This window comes from Talpa occidentalis, unplaced genomic scaffold (genome assembly GCF_014898055.3).
Source record: "Talpa occidentalis isolate TD23 unplaced genomic scaffold, MPIMG_talOcc4v2.1 talOcc4.2, whole genome shotgun sequence".
Classification (NCBI taxonomy): Eukaryota; Metazoa; Chordata; class Mammalia; order Eulipotyphla; family Talpidae; genus Talpa; species Talpa occidentalis.
Window position 1 is genome coordinate 43,727,208 of NW_023602073.1, and position 22,077 is coordinate 43,749,284.

A 22,077-nucleotide genomic window follows, 5' to 3' on the forward strand; every position below is an offset into this window, starting at 1 on the left:
CAATGGGGCCCCAAAGCCTCCTCCTGTTGCCCTGGTGGATCCTTGTCCTGCCCAACACTTCGGAGGGTGAGTGTGAAATGGGAGAAAACCTGTCTCTGGGGGGGGAAAGCAAGAGGACCACCTGGGTGCTTCCACCCCCAATCGCGGTCCAAGCCCTTGCCCCTTCCACATCCTGCCCCCACCCCCAATCCATCCCCCCATTTTTCTTTCAACCTTATGACCTTCCGGGATCTTTTCTTGACACCCCTTTCATGACTCAGCAGACTCCTCCCGGGGGTCCTGTCCCATCACCTAAGACTCTGGTACCGCTGCACTGGCGGAGGGTCAGCCCGGGTCTCCCTCCCGCCCCCAGGCTCCCACTCCCTGAGGTATTTCTCCACCGCGATGTCCCAGCCTGGCCCCGGGGAGCCCCGCTTCATCGCCGTGGGCTCCGTGGACGACACAGAGTTTGTGCGGTTCGACAGCGACTCTCCGGCCCTAAGGGAGGAGCCGCGGGCACCCTGGGCGGTGCATTTGGGTCCGGAGTACCACGACAGGAACACAGGGACCTACAAGGCCACCGCGCGGGCTCTCGGCGAGGGTCTGGACACCCTGCGCGGCTACTACAACCAGAGCGCGGCGGGTGAGCTCCGCGGGCCGGGCCGGGTCCAGTTGTCCGGTCCCCGAAGGGGCCCTGAGTCCCCGGGTCTCAGCGTCTCCCCAAGGCCACCCACAGTCCCCGCCAGCGAGGAAGTCACGTGGGGACCAGCCCTGGTTTTCCATCCAGCTGAGGAGGGTGTTGGCTGAGGCCTGCGGGGCTCTCCTGGGAGGGGCGGGGCGCGACTGACGCGGCGGGGACAGGCTCTCACACCCTCCAGGGGATGTCTGGCTGCGACGACGTGGGGCCCGGCGGGCGCCTCCTCCGCGGGTACAGTCAGGTCGCCTACGACGGCGCCGATTACCTGGCCCTGAACCGGGACCTGCGCTCCTGGACCGCGGCGGACACGGCCGCTCAGATCACCCGGCGCAAGTGGGAGGCGGCTGGAGACACGGAGCGCCAGAGGGACTACCTGGAGGACTCGTGCGTGGAGTCCCTACGCAGATACCTGGAGAGTGGCAAGGAGACACTGCAGTGCTTAGGTATGAATATATGTATCTATGTGTTGGGTAGTGTTAAAATTGGGCCCAGAGGCCCCACCTTCCTCTCTAGACACGGAAGGGACCCAGTCTCTGGATGGAGGGAGAAGCCATCCCTGAAATAATTCATCCCTGCTTCCTTTTGCGTCTGGCAGCAGCCCCGGGAGCCCTGGGGAACTTTCTCTCTTAGGCCTTGTTCTCTGCCCCATGTTTTGGGGCCTGAATCCAGCTTTTCTGCATCACTGGCCTCATGCTAGGTCAGGACCAGAAATCCCTTGTCTCCGCCTCAGAGACCTGGTCTGCTGGCCTGGACTGTCTCATTCTAATTCTAGAAATTTCCAAATAATAGGAATTATTCCTGATACCTGTATCCAGGCTGGATCTGGGTTTGTGCTCCCTTCCCTCATCCCCCTTCCCTGTCCATTCTTATGAGTGCTACTTCAGTGACTCAAAGTTCCTACATTTCTGAACCTTCTCCTCAGACGCCCCAAAAACATACGTGACCCACCACCCCACCTCTGACCATGAGGTCACCCTGAGGTGCTGGGCCCTGGGCTTCTACCCTGCGGACATCACCCTGACCTGGCAGCGAGATGGGGAGGACCTGACCCACGACATGGAGCTGGTGGAGACCAGGCCTGGGGGGGACGGAAGCTTCCAGAAGTGGGTGGCTGTGGTGGTGCCTTCTGGAGCGGAGCAGAGATACACGTGCCATGTGCAGCATGAGGGCCTGCTGGAGTCCCTCATCCTGAGATGGGGTGAGGAGGGGGATGTGGGCACAATCTCTGTCCAGGGGCATCAGGAGCCCTTCTGGAGACCTTCAGAGGGTCAGGATGAGGCCTGGGGCTCAGGGTCTCCCCTTACCTTCCAGTGCCCCCTCCTCAGTCCTCCATCCCCACGGGGGGCATCACTGCTGGCCTGGTTCTTGGAGTTGTGCTCACTGGAGCTGCGGTGGCTGCAGCTGTGATGTGGAGAAAGAAGTGCCCAGGTAGGGCAGGGAGTGGGGAGATGAGTTTTCTTGTCCCAGTGTGGGGTTTCATGCCCAGATAGTAGCTTGTCTTTCGTGGTCAATGGCAAGTACTGTCCACACATACATGCTTGCCCAGTCTAGGGCTCTATTTGCTAATACTTGCTCCTCATTAAAGCAAAAGGGGAAATGGAGGACAAATTTATTAATTGGTGAATCTGGTGATGGGGACCTTTTTCTCAGGAGTCACAGGACAGAGGATCCCCCCTGAGGGCAGACTCCAAAAAGGGCGTTGGCCCAGTCCTTCTACATGTACTTTCCTTATGTTTCCCATTCCTGCCTGGGTCTGTAGTCACAGTTTAGGAAACTTCCTTGGATTCTGGGGGGAAGTAGTTCCTTTAGAGTCTTATCACTCAGTCTTGTCCCTGAGTTTCACAAGATGTCTTCTTCTCACAGGGGGAGAAAGAGGAAGCTATACTCAGGTTGCAGGTAAATATAGAAGGGAGAAGATCCATTCCTAAGGCCCTTGGCATTGCATAGATGGGAGCCCATAAGGGGGCGTCACTGATCTCTCACCAGATGTCTTCTTCCCACAGGTGGAGAAGGAGAGAGTCATACCAGGATGCAGGTAAATAGGGAAGGGAGAAGATCCATCCCTAAGGCCCTTGGGATAGTATAGATGGGACCCCATAAGGGGAGAGGAGGAGCTAACCTCTCACAAGATGTCTTCTTCCCACAGGTGGAGGAGGAGGGAGTTATACCAGGCTGCTGGTAAATAGGGAAGGGAGAAGATCCATCCCTAAGGCCTTTGGGATAGTATAGATGGAAATCTATAAGGGTAAGTTACTCACCTCTCACAAGATGTTTTCTTCCCACAGGGGGAGGAGGGAGCGATACCAGGCTTCAGGTAAATATAGAAGGGAGAAAATCCATCCCTAAGGCCCTTGGGGAGGTTTAGATGGAAACCCAGAAGGGGAAGTCGCTGACCTCTCAGAGGATGTTTTCTTCCCACAGGTGGAGAAGGGAGGACCTATACCAGGCTGCAGGTAAATATGGAGGGGAGAAGATCCATCCCAAGACCCTTGGGATAGTATAGATAGGAACCCATAAAGGGAAGTTAAGGACCTCTCACAAGATATTTTCTTCCCACAGGGGGAAAAGGAGGAAGCTCTACTCAGTCAGCAGGTAAATATGGAAGGGAGAAGATCCATCTCTAAGGCCCTTGGGATAGTATGGATGGAAACCCATGAGGGAAGTCAAGGACCTCTCACAAGATGTTTTCTTCCCACAGTGGGAAAAGGAGGGAGCTCTACCAGGCTGCAGGTAAATATGGAAGGGAGAAGATCCATCCCTAAGGCCTTTGGGATAGTATAGATGGAAATCTATAAGGGTAAGTTACTCACCTCTCACAAGATGTTTTCTTCCCACAGCGGGAGGAGGGAGCGATACCAGGCTGCAGGTAAATATAGAAGGGAGAAATCCATCCCTAATGCCCTTGGGGAAGTTTAGATGGAAACCCATAAGCGGAAGTCGCTGACCTCTCAGAGGATGTTTTCTTCCCACAGGTGGAGAAGGGAGGATCTATACCAGGCTGCAGGTAAATATGGAAGGGAGAAGATCCATCCCAAGGCCTTGGGATAGTATAGATGGGAACCCATGAAGGGAAGTTAAGGACCTCTCACAAGATGTTTTCTTCCCACAGTGGGAAAAGAAGGAAGCTCTACTCAGTCAGCAGGTAAATATGGAAGGGAGAAGATCCATCTCTAAGGCCCTTGGGATAGTATGGATGGAAACCCATGAGGGAAGTCAAGGACCTCTCACAAGATGTTTTCTTCCCACAGTGGGAAAAGGAGGGAGCTCTACCAGGCTGCAGGTAAATATGGAAGGGAGAAGATCCATCCCTAAGGCCCTGAGGATAGTATAGATGGAAATCTATAAGGGTAAGTTACTCACCTCTCACAAGATGTTTTCTTCCCACAGGGGGAGGAGGGAGCGATACCAGGCTTCAGGTAAATATAGAAGGGAGAAAATCCATCCCTAAGGCCCTTGGGGAGGTTTAGATGGAAACCCAGAAGGGGAAGTCGCTGACCTCTCAGAGGATGTTTTCTTCCCACAGGTGGAGAAGGGAGGACCTATACCAGGCTGCAGGTAAATATGGAGGGGAGAAGATCCATCCCAAGACCCTTGGGATAGTATAGATAGGAACCCATAAAGGGAAGTTAAGGACCTCTCACAAGATATTTTCTTCCCACAGGGGGAAAAGGAGGAAGCTCTACTCAGTCAGCAGGTAAATATGGAAGGGAGAAGATCCATCCCTAAGACCCTTGTAATACTATACTGGGAACCCATAAGGGGTGGTCACTGACCTCTCACAAGATGTCTTCTTCCCAAAGGTGGAGAAGGAGGGAGTCATACCAGGCTAGGTAAATATGGAAAGGCGATGATCCTTCCCTAAGGCCCTGGGGATAGTTTAGATGGGATCCCATAAAGGGAAGTCACTGACCTCTCACAAGATGTTTTCTTCCCACAGGTGGAGAAAGAGGAAGCTATGCCAGGTTGCAGGTAAATATGGAAGGGAGAAGATCCATCCCTAAGGCCTTTGGGAAAGTATAGATGGAAATCTATAAGGGTAAGTTACTCACCTCTCACAAGATGTTTTCTTCCCACAGGGGGAGGAGGGAGCGATACCAGGCTGCAGGTAAATATAGAAGGGAGAAAATCCATCCCTAATGCCCTTGGGGAAGTTTAGATGGAAACCCATAAGGGGAAGTCGCTGACCTCTCAGAGGATGTTTTCTTCCCACAGATGGAGAAGGAGGGCGCTATACCAGGCTGCAGGTAAATAAGGAAGGGAGAAGATCCATCCCAAGGCCCTTGGGATAGCACAGATAGAACCCATAAGGTGTTCACATACCCAATTCCTCTCCTTTCATCTCTCATGCCTCTGACTTTGTTCTGTTTTGTTCTCCCCCAGGCAGAGATGTGCCCAGGCTGTGATGTGACTCTCATATGCCCTAATGGTAACATCCCTGGAGACCTGTGGCAGGAGGAGCTGGGGCAGCTATGACAGTACTTGGTTGTGGGGATGCTTTGAGAGGGACATTTTGAGCATGTGGTGGGCTGTTCAGAATGTCACCATTTATGTGACTAATTTGAATTTGTTTATGATTATTTATTTTCACAGTGTGAAACAGCTGCCTTGTGCGGACTAAGTGATGAAACATTTATTATGTCCTGCTCTATGACTTCCAAGATCATATGTGTTCACTTTTTTGCAAAGAGCACGTGGAAGCAGGAAGTTTCCCAAGCCTGCTGCCTGGGGGAAGCTACTACTTGATTCTGCTGCTTGCTGAAACTGAGAAGTTCCTGGGTGTACTGTACTACTCGTCCGTGGTGGTAGCCATGACTACCTTGAACCCCTTCCAAATAAAGAATGCTTGTGCTATGACGGACGGGATGGCAAGTTTCCTCACACAAACTGCCGTTTTTATTCTTGTGCGCTCAGCATTTTGGGGAGCGATCCCACTGAGTCTGCCAGTGTGGCAATTAAATGTCTCTCTCTCCACCTCTCTGAGTGCCTCTGATTTCTCTGGGAAATTGCTGTAACACTTGACTGTGTCTGTTTTCATATTGTCTAATGTGAGGAGGTGGGAAGACTGGCCCAGCCCTGCCTTCCTAGACCCTTCACACCTCTGGCCTACACTCCAGCTCTTGTATGTATAATTACATAAAATATATCTTTAACAAAATAGTTTTGGAGAATTACTAATGAAGCCTCTGGTCCTGGACTTTTGTGTTTTGGAGGCTTTCAAGTTACTATCTGAATTTTCTTATGGGGGCCTCCCTGGTGGCGCAAGGGGTTAAGCACAGCACTGTGAAGATACTGCAGCCTCTGTGTCACTAGTTTGCTGCATGGCGCAGCAGACCTCTCCTGTGTCACCTGCTGCTCCCCTCAGCAGTGTATTTCAGTCATTCTGTCTGTTCTGCTCCCTGCTTTGTCTCTGGTGAATGCTTTCACCCCCCACCCCTGCACCTCTGGCCTGTACCCCAGTTCTTGTATACATAAATAAATAAATCTTTAAAATTTTTCTTACTGTCCAGATTTTCTCTTTCTTCCAAATTCAGTATTGCATATTAAATATTTCAATTTGCCCATTTCTTCTGGATTGTTCAATTTGTGGCCAAGTAAGTGTTCATTATATTCATTTATGGTCCCTTATATTTCTGTAGTATCTGTTGCAAAATCACTATCATTTCTGATTTGTGTTTTCTCTCTCTTTTTTGTGAGACTAAAAGTCTATTGATTTTTATTAATCTTCAAAGAACCATGTATTGGTTTCATCGATGTTTTGAATTCTCTTCTTGATTTCTATTTCATTTATTTCCCTTCTACTTTTTATTACTTCCCGCCTTCTACTGTGTTCTTTTTCTTATTTCTTTTTTCTAGTTCCGTAGATATAACCTTAGATTTTTGGGTGATTCTTCTTGTCTCCTGAAATAGGCCTGTGTTTACTATTACCCTCCCTCTTAGTGCTGCCTTTGCGCATCCCTTTAGTTATGATGAGTTGTATCTTCATTTCATTTGTCTTCAGGTAATTTTTTATTTTCTCATAACCCAATTGTTTGGTAGCATGCAGTTCTCGTCCCCTAATGTGTAGTTCTCTCTCTCCTTCTTTTGGTTGTTTTCTAGTTTCATTCCATTCTTATCGGAAACGATGTTTGATAAGATTTCAATTTCAGCCTTCATGAATTTATGGAGACTTGTGTCTCAGCATGTGGTCTATCAGTGAGAAAGTTCTGTGAACACCTTGAATGAATGTGTATTCCATTGCTTTTGGATTTTATGTTCTGTAAATATTAAGTAAATCTCATCTAATTTCTCATTTAAGGTCGTTTCTTTGTTGATTTTCTTTTGGATGACTGTCCATTTAGAAAGTGAAGCATTAAGTTCCCATGTTATTATTGTATTGTTCTCAGTAGATATTTACACCTGTTAATATCTGCCCTATACACTTTGGTAAGTATATTGAAGTATATTGTATTCACACATACTAACAAGTGGTACATCTTCCTATGTGTTGATCCTTTTTTCATTTTCATCTTTTTTATATATAATACTCATCTTTGTTTCTGGTTAACTTTTTGGTCAGAAGTTTATTTTATCAGATACAAGTATAATTGTTGCTGTCTTTTTAAATTTTCCATTCACTTGGAGTACCATTGTCCATCCTTTCATTTTTAGTCTGTATTTGTCTATAGCTTTAGTGAGTCTCTTGTAATTGGCATATAGTTGAGTTTTGCTTTTTAATACAGCCATTTTATTGGTTAGTTTAGTCTGTTTACATTTAGAGCAATTGTTGATAGAGGAGGCTTCTTACTGCTTTTTTGTCTTTTGTCTTTTGTTTCTGCCTATTCATTTATTCCTTGTTCAATTTTTTGTGGACTTTCTTGTTTTTTCCATTTAGATAGAAGAGGTCTTTCCAATATTTCTTGTAAGGTATATCTAGAAGTGGTGTGAACTCCTTCAACTTTTGTTTTGTCTCAGAAAAACTTAATTCCTCATATTAGAAAGAGGGTTTAGCAGGACATCTTATTGGATGGTAGGTTTACCTTAAATATTTTGAATATGTCATTCCATTCTCTCTGACCTGGAAAATTTATGCTGAAAATTCTGATAATAACCTGAACGCAGGGATTTTTTTTTTAAAAGATTTATTTATTTATATAAGCACTGGTACAGTCAGAAGCATGGGAGGGTGAGAAAATTCACCAGAGCCGGAGCGGGGAACAGAACTGACGAAATACACTGCTGAGGGGGGACGCAGCGGGGCTCTGCAGGAGAGGTCTGTCGCACCATGTGGGACCCTTGCCAGGGGGATCGAACCAGCACTTTAGAGGTTGCGGGAAGTTTCGCAGCCCAGCGCTCAACCGCTGTGCCACCAGGGGAGGCCCAGAAGGCAGAGATTTATAATCACTTTTCCTCCCCCTAGGCACCTTTCTTTCTTATTTATTTATTTATTTGTTTGTTTGTTTGTTTATTTAAAGATTTATCTATTTGTGCATATAAGAGCTGGGGTACAGTCCAGAGGTGCAGGGGTGGGGGGTGGGGGTAGGGTGAAAGTATTTACCGGAGACAGAGCGGGCACCAGAAAGGCAGATGGACTGACGTACACTGCTGAGGGAGCAGCTGGAGAGACAGGAGAGGTCTGCTCCGCTATGTGGGTAGCTGCCTGGCCTGCCGGGGATCAAACTTGTGCTGCAGAAGCTGCGAATAACTTCATAGGTTGTGGCTTAACCCCTTGCGCCACCAGAGAGGCCCTCATACTTATTTTTTATCTTGGCTTTTTCATAGTTTTATGTCTTGGTGTTAGTCTCTGCATAACTAAGTGTTCTGTTTGTTTCATGAACATGTATATTTAGTTCTTTACCCTGGTTTGGAAAGTTTTCAGCTATTATTTTTTGAATAAATCTCTTTGTTCTCTCTCTTCACCTTCTGGGATACCCATTATCCTTATGCTGCCTTTTTTATGGAGGAATAGTTTTTGTAGAATTTCTTTACATTTTAATATTTTATTTCTCTTTCACCCACCGTCTGATCGATTTCCAGGTTTCTTCATGCTTGCTGATTCATTTCTTCTTTAGGTCTATTTTAGATCCACTGCTATCTGTAACAGTCTTGGTCTCATTCATTGAGTTCTTCACATCTTGAAACTGTTAGGGGGAAAAGGATGTCCCAAAGCTAATTCCATATAGGCTTTGTGGACTCCACCCCCACCCCAGGTCAAAGCCAAAGACACTGGGAACTCCAAATCCCATCACCACCAAAGGGAAGGTGGCTGGGACCTGAGGGTGGGGTTAAGCAGCCAGGTGGATATAAAAGGCAGACACGTGGGCTTTGGGGGCCCCCCATTTTTGGCTCTCCACCAGCTCGCAGCGTCTGGCCAGCTCTGAGAGTGACTTTGGGTTTCCAGGTCGTCGGATCGGGTTAGGACGCATTAAAGACTTTATTTCCCTATTTTCTCCCTGAGTTGTACATTTTCCTTATTTCCTTTCCTCTGTAAATAAACTTTTTATTACCTTTTTGTGTGTGTCTGTAGTAGAGTATTCATAAGTCTCTTTAAAGCGCGCGGGTGAGGGCCCACAGCCAGGAACCCGTTTAATATCGGGGGTTTGCTCTATAACAAAACCATTAGTTTTAAATTTAAAGTTTCAGTTTCTGCCTTCTGTTTCTTAATTTTATTCTTGAACTCATTGGTTTGCCTTTCTGGTTTTCTTTTGTCCTTTGAGTTACCTTTCTGAGTGTTAGTATATCACTGTGGGTTTCTTTATGATAACTTTTTTAATTCCTTATCTATTAGGAAGATATAATCTTCCATGCATTTGAGTTTGAATTCTGGAGAGTAGTCATATTTCCTTGTGGTCTCAAATGATCTGAAATTGTGTTTTTCTGCCTGCCACTGGGAATCTGGATTAGCAACTTAAATTTATTTTTTTACTTTTACAGCAGGGTGGTACTATAACTATTTCATTATTTATTTATCTGTTTATTTAAATTTTTTGCTTTGTTGTTTTGTTTTGTTCCTGCTGGCTGCTGTAGGTACTTTAGCTAATACATAGCACTTGCTATGTTATAAGGTAGGGAGGTTGTTGAATAGGCCTGGTGCTGGTTTAGAGGTGCTGGGGGCCTGGTTTGTATTTAGGCACTGCAGTTAACCCTCCTCTCTGGGCCCCAACTTTGAGACAGGGCAGTCCATCTCTTGTCCATGCACTTTCTTGTGCCAGTAAATATCCCAAGGCGGGGCCGGGGGCCGGGGATGGGTGTGTACTAGAGCACTTTCTTTATTGTCTTCCTTGTTGGAGTTTCGGCACACTGAGAGCACCCAGTATCCTCTTTGGGCTTTACCTGGACTGAGAGCATGTGCTTCACAGCAGCAGCTCTGCAGATTCCACCCCATAAATCTGCCCTCTCAATGTGTCTCTCTCCACTCACCTTCCATTACATTAGGGGTTGGATATCCTCAGTGCTCTTTCTGGTGCAGATCTCTGAGATGTAGGGGGTGTTTCAGCCTCACTACCAGGTGACAGATTCTTTTAGAGGTGTCCCATTTCAGGTTCATAGCTGTTCCTCTTGGGAGTGTAGTATGAAATATCCTTTTCCCACCATCTTGGTGATGTCTCCTAAACTTTAAAGTTTAATGTTTTAAAACTTTAATGTTTTAGTGCAATTCACCATTTTTTAAAGTATAAAAAAAACAGATCTTTAAAGTTGAAGTTAGGACTACATAAGAAATTCAGCACTCCTCATCCACATTTCTTTAGTTTTTCCACTTTTAAGGACCTATGAGCTTGGAGTAGTACCCATCTCCTGCTCTTCTTGCCCCCAACAATCAGGATAATCTCCTTAATCACATGTGCTGTCCTTATTACTATGCTTGGCCACATATTCACAGAAGCTTAAACATATTTGTGGTGTCATTGTTTTGCCTACCAGCTCATACATGGTGAATGAATGATGAAGTTTGGTGTTAATCTAATTAAAGTCATAGGAGGTGAGCAGGAATGCATGAAGGGAGGCATTGTATAAAAATATTATGGCTAAGGATTAAGCAAATGTATACAGAATAATATTCCCTGGTGGCACAGCACTATCAAAGTCTCAGCACTATCTAGCTATCACCAGCTACTGCAGCATGAGTTTGATCCCTAGTCAGGGAGTTACACACAAGGCACACCAGACCTCTCCTGTCTCACCCGCTGCTCCCCTCAGCAGTGTATTTCAGTAGATCTGTCTCTGGTGGTGTGGGCACCTCTGGCCTATACCCCAGTTCTTGTATGCATAAATAAATAAAAATAAATAAAAATCTTTAAAAAAATAGCCAGAGGAGAAAAACAAGTCACCTAGAAAAACAAGTCACCTAGTTTAAGTGCTTCTCTGTCTGAAATGACGGCTAGAAGACTGTGAAATCACATTCTGAACGGCTGAGGGAAAAATCAATGACAAACTAGGAACCAGGAGTTGGGAAATTTATTTTTCAAGTAGAAGAGTAAAAATGTATTTTTATTTAAATACAACTGTTGATTTATTAACAAAATACACACTCTAACGGTATTTAAAATTCTTAGAGATATGTAAGAAAGCAAGTACCAAGCAAAAATTATTTAGTAAAGATAGGTACATGTGAATAAATATTATCTTTATAAAAAAATAATAATGCTGTCTTCCCACTCTGCTAGACCATGTCATCTTTGAAGGCTGAGAACTTGATTCTTTTTATCCAGACCCCTTCCTTATACATTATCCAGAGTAAAATCAGTATTTAATGCAGTTTTATCAAATGAATGAATTTCCTGGCTGTTCTCAAGGGACTGGGAATTGTGATGCATAAGTGCAACCCACTGGAGGCTAAAGGGAGCAACAGGCAAGAGAACAGTGGAAAATAGTGGCATAGGGACTGTCCCTGCACAGAACAATGGAAAACAGAAAAATAAACAAACAAAACCAAAAACAAACTGACTCACAAACTGCCAGACTCCATCTTTATTGAAACTCTAGAAAATTATGGCGTTTAGAGCTACTAAGCAAATGCTAAAAACAGAAAAAAGCAAGGGAAACTCAGTAGGAGAGCTTTGTGGTACTTGACTTAGTCTTAGTCCATTCATTCCCCTTTCCCAGCTCAGATGTGACCTTGATGACAGCAGCCTGCGCCTCTGGTAGGGGTTCTTGGTGCCAAAGGATCAGAGTGGACACTGTTCTCAGTACTTGTGATTTTCTGTTTTGATCTGTCATATCCCTGAAAGACAAATAGAAATTATTTTATGTAACTTACAACTCTCTAAGGGCAGAGAGGAGCTGGGCAAAGGACATTTGTCAAATATACTTACATGACAAATGAACCAGCAACTATCACTTGGGAAGAAACACCAGTTTGGGGGAAAAAACAGACATACAGAAAATCGTGGCAGTAAAAACTGAGGAAAGGAATGATTTTGGCAATAAAGGACTGTGAAAAGCTTCCATTATTCCTGGGACCCTAGATAGTATGTGCATCCAGGAGGGGAACATGAGATCATCCTGCTGACTGACGATCCTCTACACAAGTAGGAAGTAGGAAGGGAAGGCAAAGACAGACATGCAAACTGCCTATAGTGTTGCAGGCATGTCCCAACACACACACGTGTACTCACAAACACATATACATGTTGCATTGAGCAACACCACACTGATAAAGACACGGGAGTTGTGGAGCAGGCTGCACAAGGCAGGATGCTGCTGAGAGCAAGATCCTGGCCATTTTTATTGATAGAATAATCATAGAGCATTAGCTACAGGCGTTAGGAGGACAAGGAGAAAGTATGGGTGAAACTCAGGAATGTCATCTAGGGCTTGGGGGACACAAGTCTGCTGACCATGTTATCAGCTTGATGACCAAGGGTTGTCATCGAAACTAGACCCCAGTCATGGTCCTAATCTTATCAACAAGGCATTCCACTGATCAGTTTCTGGGGTCCCTTGTCATACATTGGTCCTCGGCCCCCCGGGCGTTCCCAGTCATACCTCATGATGTATGAGTAGGGAGTAAGTTTATGCATCCGTCCTAAGCCCCCTGTTCATTCCCAGTCTTACCTATTGATGCACAACCTTCCCAGAGTGATCAAGCTTTCTGCTCTTGATTGATATGAATGTCACCTTGTAAGGTTTGGCTCATATGACTGTGACTGGGCAGTTCTGACCTTTGTGTAGGGATGCAGAACTGCAGGGAACCCTAATGGTGGCTGAGCAGGCCGCTTAAGTCTAGCAGCGCTTAAGTCTAGCAGGCCCACTGTGGGGGATCAAACTCCTGCTACAGGGGCTACTTACAGCTTCATAGGTTGCGTCTTCACCCCTTGCGCCTCCAGGGAGGCTCCTGTAGTATTTGTGTGTGTGTGTTTGTGTGTGTTGAATTTGGTTTTGGCATTAGTGTAATGCTGGTGAGCAAGAGGGGCAGGAAGCACAGGGGAAACAAATGACAGGCCTTGATGTGAGCAGGTTTGCTGGTCACGTGAGTGGCCCTGCCCTTGTGGCTTCCGCCTTCAGCTCTAATTCTGCTTTTGCTAGAGGCATGGAGTCCGCTGCTAGGTCTCTGCCGCTGCATGGACAGGCTCACTCCTGTCAGGCACTGGAGGTTGCTGGCTTCGGGATGGGCCAGTGCCCCGTTCTGCTTCTGGCTGCCCTTGCCCGCTCCATGGCCCTGGGCTGCCGCGGACTAGCACAGCAGTAGACAATGAGGCCGTCTCAGGGTTGACGCCTGCGCAGGGTGGTCAGGGAGTCGGTGTGAAAAGAAATGACACACAGACACACTTCAAGAGAGAGTGTAAATCTGAGTGTAATTCTCTTTGAGTTTGTGACCAGTATATATATGTTTTCTAAAAGCATAGGAACAGTGAATATCAACGAAATCAGCTTGCTCATGGGTTTAGCTTATCATTGACAGGGCAGTGATTTACATCTGGACCCAGGCGCATTCCTAAGTAGAGAGACCATTAGTTTTGTTTTTAAACTATATAATCGCATTTTTTGTTTTACTACTTTTTCACCTAAACTATATTTTAATTATTATTATTACACAAGGTTTAGTAATGTTTCATTTGAGTCAGCCTTGTTTAAGGATTTCATATGATTTTTTAATTAACAACCAATGACCTTTATAGAAGAAAGAAGGAAGTTTAGAAAGACAATAAGGGAATAAAGTTTGTAGTTCTAGAAAGACGAGATAAGGTTTTTTGTAGTAGCATTCTTTTAGTGGCTCCTGGTGGTTGTTATCTTTTGATAAGTGTCTGTCTTATCTATGTCTTCAGGGAATTTTGCTGTACTCCCCTGCGTGCTGGTTCCTTGCCCAGCCGGACCTAGGGACCGTGGTGAAAGCCCTTAGCCCTAAAGGTCACTGCAGGGGGAGGTGCAGCACTGGGTGCTGGTGAGGGGGCTTCATGGGTCCTGGTGGGCAGGAGTTTGGGCCTTTTCCGGGAATGGGCGGGGTCCCCCTGTTAGGGGGAAAGGATGTCCTGAGTTAATCCCATACAGGCTTTGTGGACCCCACCCCCACTCCAGACTAAAGCCATCAGGACACTGGAAAGACAAATCCCATCACCACCGAAGGGAAGGTGGCTGGGACCTGAGGGTGGAGTTGGGCAGCCAGGTTGGATATAAAAACCAAACACGTGGGCCTTGCTCTCTCTCTGGCTCGCGATCGCTCGCCTCCTGGCTTCACGGCTCCTGGCTGGCGGCCAACTCTGAGAGCGCCATTTTGGGATTCCTGGTCGGCGGATCGGGTAGGACTCATTTAAAACTTTGTCTCCCACTTTTCTCCCAGAGCTGTACATTCCTCATTTCCCCTTCCCTTGTAAATAAACCTTTTATTAACCTTTCGCGTGTGCCTGCAGTAGAGCATTGATAAGTCCTTTTAAGCGCGCGGGTGAGGACCCACAGTCAGGCACCCCGTTTTGTATCGGGGTTGCTCTACAACACCCCGAGTGCCTTGGGGAAACTGTCAGGAGGGGTATGGTCTTTGGGAGTTCTGGAGGAGGACTATGGGGCTGGACTTGGCTGGTTGCACACCCCTCCTGATATATTGATATATGATTTTATTTTTATTTATTTATTTATTATTTTTATTGATATATTGATTTTATTTAAGCGGTAAAGTTGTGCTCTACTCTTTTGGTAATGTCCCCCCTCTCCCCCTTTGCTTTAACAGCCTCTCAGTTCTTTCTTGTCTTGCCTGTGTACCCCTCCTACTCCATGGCTCGTGCCCCCCCTCCCATTTCTGGTCTCAGAAATGCCCACCTCCCTGCTTCTCACCCTTCCTGCCACCCTCCCCTTCTCTGCTGCCCCTTCTTCCTGTTTGTAGAGCAACCCCGATACAAAACGGGGTGCCTGACTGGGTCCTCACCCGCGCGCTTAAAGGGACTTACCAATGCTCTACTGCAGGCACACACGAAAGGTTAATAAAAGGTTTATTTACAGGGAAGGGGAAATGAGGAAATGTACAGCTCAGGGAGAAAGTGGGAGACAAAGTTTTAAATGAGTCCTACCCGATCCGCCGACCTGGAATCCCAAAATGGCGCTCTGAGAGCTGGCCGCGAGCCAGGAGCCGTGAAGCCAGGAGGCGAGCGAGATAGCCAGAGAGCCCCAGGCCCACGTGTTTGGTTTTTATATCCAACCTGGCTGCCCAACTCCACCCTCAGGTCCCAGCCACCCTCCCTTTGGTGGTGATGGGATTTGTCTTTCCCAGTGTCCTGATGGCTTTAGTCTGGAGTGGGTGGTGGGGTCCACAACGCCTGCATGGGATTATCTCAAGACATCATTTCCCCCTAACATTCCCAGCTGACCCTCCCTTTCCAGCTACCCCATCCCAGCTGCCCCCTACCCTGCTGCACCTCCTCTTTGCTGACCCCTCTTCTTGTCCCCCTTCCCTGCGTCCCTCCTTTCTTTGTTCTAGGGTGACCTTCCTCCCCTTCCTCACTTGCTTTCTCCTCTCTCCTGAGCCTCACCTGATGGATCCTAACTCCCCACATTTTACTGAGCCCTGCTTTCTGAGGGTGCCTTTTGCCTGAGGTATCTCTCTCCATGCTAGTCCCCCCCCCCCTCATGCCGGGGAGCTTGGGAGCTCCTCATTGCCTTGACCACAGGCACAAGCCCTGTGCACAGACCTGCCCTGTCCTCTGCCTCTCCTCCCACCTCCCAGCCAGAGCAGCTCCTGCTCCTGGGCCCTCACCCAGGCCCTTCCCCCGCTCCTGTCCTCACCCCAGACCCTCCTCTCTGGTCAGCACCCTAACCCAGTTTTCTCGCCCTGACACCCCAGGCCCTGCTTATCTCTGCTCCCCAGTCCTGGCCCTCAGCACCAGTCTCCCAGCTGCCTCTTTCTCTTGCAGCCTCCCGCCCTTCCCAGACCTGAGAGCTGCTCTTGATGCGGCTCCTCTTCGGCCTTCACCCCCCCTTGGCTTCCTTGACCCCAGTGGGCTTTCGCTCCTCACACCACAGATCCATCACCCTGTGGTCGAGGGCCTTCTCCCACCCCACCACCTGATGGATGCAGCCTCCTCTGTGGAGGGACCTCATCGCTACTTGCATCACCCCACACTGCTGCTTTCCCCTCCTGTGCCCTGAATACCTGCTGGGCATTGAATTTCTGCTCCCCCACCCCAATCTAAACTCTCCCTGGATGCGCGGGCTGACTCTCAGTTCCTGCACCTGCCTCTCCCCGGGTCCCGGGTCCGGTTCATCCACCTCCCCCACCTGTCATTGAGGAACCACAGCCTGGCCTGGCTCATGTTGCCCTCCCACCTCACACCACAGCTGCTTCGACTGTGGACCACGGCCCCGGACCCACATGTCCACTCCCTGCTCTCTGACAAGACCCCCGCAGTCCTCTTATGGACCCGGTGCCCCACTCTTGGCCTCTGACTCCATGTTTCCCCTCTCCATCCCTTTTCCACCCTCACCCCTCTCCTTCCTTCCTTTTCTTAGATTTATTTTCTTACATAGATGTTAATTTTTGTATAGAATTTGATTTCCCCTCTCAGGTGCAGTCCCCTTGGTCCATCGCCCCGTCCCTGTGCTCTCCCTCCCCAGTTCTGCCCCTCCCTGCCCCTGCCTGGACCCTCTCCTTCCTTCTCCTTGCCTGGTGTCCTGTACTATGAATCCTCACTCCTGTCCTGTCTTACACAGCCCTGTCTGCAGCCCCCAGGCCTCTAGGAGCTCAGGATGCAGAGCCTAGGGTAACTCTGATGCTCAGGTAGCTCAACAACAGCCTCACTGAGGGAAGTCTGGAACCATTGATGTAGCTACTCTGCACCCAGATTTCTTGCAGGGTATTGAGGAAGCTCGTGTGTGCTCCTGCAGCACAGATGCTGGGGTGGGGACAATGCAGAGAAGATTAGCAGGGCCCCTGTTCAGGGCGACACTTAGATCTGCGGTGTGTTCCATATTAAAAGCAAACAAACATTGTTATTAAGAGAGCTTGAAAGAAAATAGAAATAATTTTGCATCCCCTTCTCTGTCTTGGATTGATTGTTAACCATTATTTTCTGAAAGAGAAATTTAAGGCGTGAAAGATATAATCTGATAAAAGAAAACATTTGACTTACAAAATCCTGAAACCATATTCAATATTAATGTTGGTGTTAAACATGCACTTGAATTCTTAGATATTCCTGCATTCCAGAGGCAGAGCTTAATTCCCTCCTCTTGAGTATAGACTTCTGAGCATAAGGTTGATGTAATGGTGTTAACTCTGCAGCTGCCATCTGGGTAGCTCTCTCTCAATTGCTTGCTCTGGGGAAGCCAGTGGCTGGGTCATAAAGAGCCCACATGGAAACCTCTGTGTGGCTAGAAATTGAGGTTCCTCCAGTAGCCATATTGTTAGAGGACAGCCCTGATATAAAACTGGTTGCCTGGCTGTGGGTCCTTACCCGCACGCTTAAAAGGGGCTTATTAATACTCCACTGCAGGCACACACAAAAGGTTAATAAAAGGTTTATTTACAAGGGAAGGGGAAATGAGGAAATATACAACTCAGGGAGAAAATAGGGAAATAAAGTCTTTATTATCGTCCTACCCGATCCGCCGACCTGGAAACCCAATGGCACTCTGAGAGCTGGCTGAGAGCAGAGAGCTGATGGAGAGCCAAAAAGAACCCCCCAAGGCCTACATGTCTGGTTTTATACCCAACCTGGCTGCTTAACCCCACCCTCAGGTTCCAGCAACCTTCCCTTTGGTGGTGATGGGATTTGTCTTTCCCAATGTCCTGATGGCTTTGGTCTGGAGTGGGGGTGGAGTCCACAAAGCCTGTATGGGATTAGCTCAGGACATCCTTTCCCCCTAACAGTATGAGTGAGTCATTTTCCCTGCAAATCCTCCAGGCAGAGTCAAACCTGACATGATGCAGTGCTGGCTACAACTTGACAGCAATCTTGAAACCCTGAGCCAGAAGCTTCTGGATCCCTGACTCTGGGAAACTGTGGGAGATAATACTCCAAATACCGTTTTTAACTGTTCTGTTTTGGGCAAATTGTTATGTTGTGGTACACAATAATACAGTGTCCAAAGAGAGAATGAACTGTTGTACTTTAATTTTGATTTTCTCTATATATTAAACATGTGACTGGGCTTTACGATTTAAAATTTTCATGGCTAATAGGTTGCATTTTGTTCCTATTTAAGCAATCTTCTTACTTGAACTTCAGTTCCTAACTGTGACCCAATTAAACACAAAGGAAGAACCAGGTCACGCTAGGCAGATTCCATGATGGGCCACATAACCACCTCCTGGTTATTACTGCTTCCCTCTCCCCATAGCTGCTCATTCAAATACTCAGGCAATTGTTGCTGTAAAGGGATTTTGTAAATGTACTTAAGATCTTGAATCGTTGACCTTCAGACAGGAAGAGGACCCTAGGTTCGACTGTCCTTGTCAGGTGAATCTTTGAAGGGACTGAGTTTTCCCTGAGGAAAGGAATTCAAGGGGTGTGGGAATGGGAGCACAGCGAGGATGCTGAGAATACTTAGGGAATGCGTAGAAAGTACAAGACAGCGGGGTGCTGCCTGCTCACCTTCCAAGCCACTTTCTGCGCCTCAAAGGCACGCGAATCTTTGGACCGAATCACGTTGCCGCTTAGTCCCGCTTTTGGTGCTTGTGTCTTAGTTCAAGAACATGAAGTCTGCAGGGAAAATTGTGTAGTGTGCGGGTGCTCGAGAAACCCCCTCCGTGGGTGAAGATCTTTGGTGTCTAGGTGCACTGACTCCCAGGGCGGCACCCACAGTATGTACCGGACTTGACCACTAGGGGTGCTGCCACACAGCGCTATAGAGATAAGGGTGCCCAGCACCTGCTTGGGGCCCACCCCAACCAGATCATGAAGTGAAGATAGCTGTAAACACGTGACTTCGGCTAGTAGACAAGCAGTTCCATGACGTCAGGATCAAGTTTCTATGCCCTACCTGGCTCTGTGTCATCGACACAAACCACGCTTGGCCACCAAGGCCCCAATACTTTCTTTTATTCTTTTAATTAAAAAAAGATTTATTTTTCATTCATTTATACATACAAGAACCGGGGTGTAGGCCAGAGGGGTGTGTTTGTGTGTGTGTGTGTGTGTGTGTGAGAGAGAGAGAGAGAGAGAGAGAGAGGATTCACCAGAGACAGAGTAGGGAACAGAACAGGTGCATCTACTGAAACACACTGCTGAGGTGGGCGAGACAGGAGAGGTCTGCCATGCCATGTGGGTAGATCCCTGGACAGGGGTTGAACTCAGGCTTCAGTAACTGGCAATAGCTTGATAGCACAGAGACATTAACCCTTGGGTCACCAGGTATCACCTTCTTTTAGATGCAAAGCACTCCTCATCTTGGCTTTGCCCAAACAAAGTCCTGGGAAACTTGACTGGGTAGGGGGGGACCCAAAGTGTGAAAACTGGACACTTCATTGTTGATTTTGAAAATGGAGGGCCATTTTCAAGAAAAGGCAAAGAATGCTCTAAAAGATAGTCCAGTGATGCTTGCTCCCCCTTTTCTTTCCCTCCCCAGTAAGGGCCTCCCCCCCCCATGCCCCCTTTGCCTTATCCCCCTGTGAGTTTTCCAGGAGAGTCCAGGGCCAGGGACATGGAGGGGGTGGGGGAAAGGCAGGGCTTCCAGTTCAGGTCAGTGAGTTATTCTGGAAGGGGCAGTGGAGGAAAAAGGGGCTGAACACAGCCTGTGGGGCCTTCCCTCAGAGAGCCCCTGGGCCAGGACTCAGGGAGACGCGTGACAAAGAGCTGTCCTGGCTGGAGGACAGTGTTCAGGGCCAAGCCATGCAGACTGTTAGGGTGGCCGGGACACAGACTCAGTGTTGGGGGAGCCCATCTTCTCGGTGTTGCAGGGAGTCTCACTTTCTTTCTCACAGGCTTAAAGATTCTTCCCATCTGCTGCACATTTCTAGAATGGCAAAGCTTCAGTGGTTCTCATTTACAAATTTTCACAGTAATGGGGCCGGGAGGCCTCCTCCTGTTGCTCTTGCAGGTCCTTGTCCTGCCCAAGGCCTCGGAGGGTGAGTGTGAAATGGGACAAAACCTGCCTCTGAGGGGGAAGAGCCAGGGGACCGCCTGGGCACTTTCCCTCTCTGGGCTCCAGTCCCTTGCCCCTCCACATCCTGCCCTCCCCACCCAATGCACCCCCTTCTCTTCCAACCTTATGACCTTCCCGGATCTTTTCTCCCCACCCCTTTCATGTCTCAGTGGACCCCTCCAGGGTCCTGTCCAATCACCTAAGACTCTGGTACCAACACGTGGGTGGAGGGTCAGCCCGAGTCTCCCTCCCACCCCCCAGGTCCCCACTCCCTGAGGTATTTCTCCACCGCGATGTCCCGGCCCGGCCCCGGGGAGCCCCGCTTCATCGCCGTGGGCTCCGTGGACGACACGCAGTTCGTGCGGTTCGACAGCGACTCTCCGGGTCAGAGTGGGGAGCCGCGGACGCCCTGGGCGGTGCATTTGGGTCCGGAGTACCGGGACAGGAACACCAGGACCTACACGGCCACCGCGCGGGCTCTCGGCGAGGGTCTGGACACCCTGCGCGGCTCCTACAACCAGAGCGCGGCGGGTGAGCTCCGCGGGCCGGGCGGGTCCAGTTGTCCGGTCCCCGAAGGGGCCCCGAGTCCCCGGGTCTCAGCGTCTCCCCAAGGCCACCCACAGTCCCCGCCGGCGAGGAAGCCTCCCGGGACAGGCCCGATGTTCCTTCCAGCTGAGGGGGGGATGGCTGCGGCCTGGACCTGCCCGCGGGGTTCTCCGGGAGGGGCGGGCGCAGGGGTGGCGGGGTGACGCGGGGTGACGCGGGCGGGGACAGGCTCTCACACCCTCCAGGGGATGTCTGGCTGCGACTTGGGGCCCGACGGGCGCCTCCTCCGCGGGTACAGCCGGTTCGCCTACGACGGCGCCGATTACCTGGCCCTGAGCGGGGACCTGCGCTCCTGGACCGCGGCGGACACGGCCGCTCAGATCACCCGGCGCAAGTGGGAGGCGGCTGGAGACACGGAGCAGGAGAGGAACTACCTGGAGGGGGAGTGCTTAGAGTGGCTGCGCAGGTACCTGGAGAAGGGGAAGGAGACGCTACAGCGCGTGGGTATGAGGGTCTACGGGGCGATGTTCAAATTGGGTCCTGAAGAGTGACTTGCCCAGAGGCCCCACCTTCCTCTAGACACGGAAGGGACCCAGTCTCTGGATGGAGGGGGAAGCCATCCCTGAAATAATTCATCCCTGCTCCCCTTTGCCTCAGGCAGCAGCCCCGGGAGCCCTGGGAACTTTCTCTCTCAGGCCTTGTTCTCTGCCCCATGTTTTTGGGGCCTGAATCCAGCTTTTCTGAGTCACTGGCCTCATGCTAGGTCAGGACCAAGAAATCCCTTTACTCCCCCTCAGAGACCTGGCCTCCTGGCCTGGACTGTCTCATTCTAATTCTAGAAATTTGCAAATAATAGGAATTATTCCTGATACCTGTGTCCAGGCTGGATCTGGGTTTTGTGCTCCCTCCCCTCATCCTGCATCCCTGTCCATTATGAGTGCTACTTCAGTGACCCAAAACATGGATAAAACTTCCTGCATTTCCGACCCTTCTCAGACCCCCCAGAGACACACGTGACCCACCACTCCATCTCTGACCATGAGGTCACCCTGAGGTGCTGGGCCCTGGGCTTCTACCCTGCGGACATCAACCTGACCTGGCAGCGAGATGGGGAGGACCTGACCCACGACATGGAGCTGGTGGAGACCAGGCCTGGGGGGGACGGAACCTTCCAGAAGTGGGCGGCTGTGGTGGTGCCTTCTGGAGAGGAGCAGAGATACACGAGCCACGTGCAGCATGAGGGGCTGCTGGAGCCCCGACTCCTGAGATGGGGTGAGGAGGGAGGTTGTGGGCACAGAGGCTCTGCCCAGGGGCATCAGGAGCCCTGCTGGAGACCTTCAGAGGGTCAGCATGGAGGCCTGGGGCTCAGGGTC

The 22,077-nt window shown here is 49.2% G+C and overlaps 2 protein-coding genes and 1 non-coding gene across 3 annotated transcripts in view; all 3 read left to right on the top strand.

The window, feature by feature from the left end:
- Nucleotides 1–2: 2 nt before the first annotated feature.
- Nucleotides 3–6,133, top strand: LOC119252138 (HLA class I histocompatibility antigen, B alpha chain-like). Its single transcript, XM_054698581.1, has 25 exons — nt 3–66; nt 353–622; nt 841–1,119; nt 1,599–1,874; nt 1,988–2,104; nt 2,540–2,572; nt 2,680–2,711; nt 2,823–2,854; nt 2,962–2,990; nt 3,098–3,129; nt 3,236–3,268; nt 3,375–3,406; nt 3,514–3,542; nt 3,649–3,680; nt 3,786–3,818; nt 3,925–3,956; nt 4,064–4,092; nt 4,200–4,231; nt 4,338–4,370; nt 4,460–4,506; nt 4,614–4,645; nt 4,753–4,781; nt 4,889–4,920; nt 5,057–5,102; nt 5,267–6,133. The coding sequence occupies exons 1-24, from the start codon at nt 3–5 to the stop codon at nt 5,082–5,084; spliced, it is 1,617 nt and encodes a 538-aa protein (XP_054554556.1). The 3' UTR covers nt 5,085–5,102; nt 5,267–6,133.
- A 10,815-nt stretch (nt 6,134–16,948) lies between these two features.
- Nucleotides 16,949–17,050, top strand: LOC119253609 (U6 spliceosomal RNA). Its single transcript, XR_005127142.1, has one exon. It is a non-coding gene; the product is annotated as a U6 spliceosomal RNA (small nuclear RNA).
- Nucleotides 17,051–20,077: 3,027 nt separating this feature from the next.
- The window catches only part of LOC119251289 (popy Class I histocompatibility antigen, A-1 alpha chain-like), a 53,218-nt gene continuing 51,218 nt past the window's right edge, over nt 20,078–22,077 (top strand). The window contains exons 1-4 of the mRNA XM_054698576.1: nt 20,078–20,141; nt 20,420–20,689; nt 20,933–21,208; nt 21,701–21,976. Coding sequence (XP_054554551.1) covers nt 20,078–20,141; nt 20,420–20,689; nt 20,933–21,208; nt 21,701–21,976 — 886 coding nt within the window. The remainder of the gene's footprint in view (nt 20,142–20,419; nt 20,690–20,932; nt 21,209–21,700; nt 21,977–22,077) is intronic.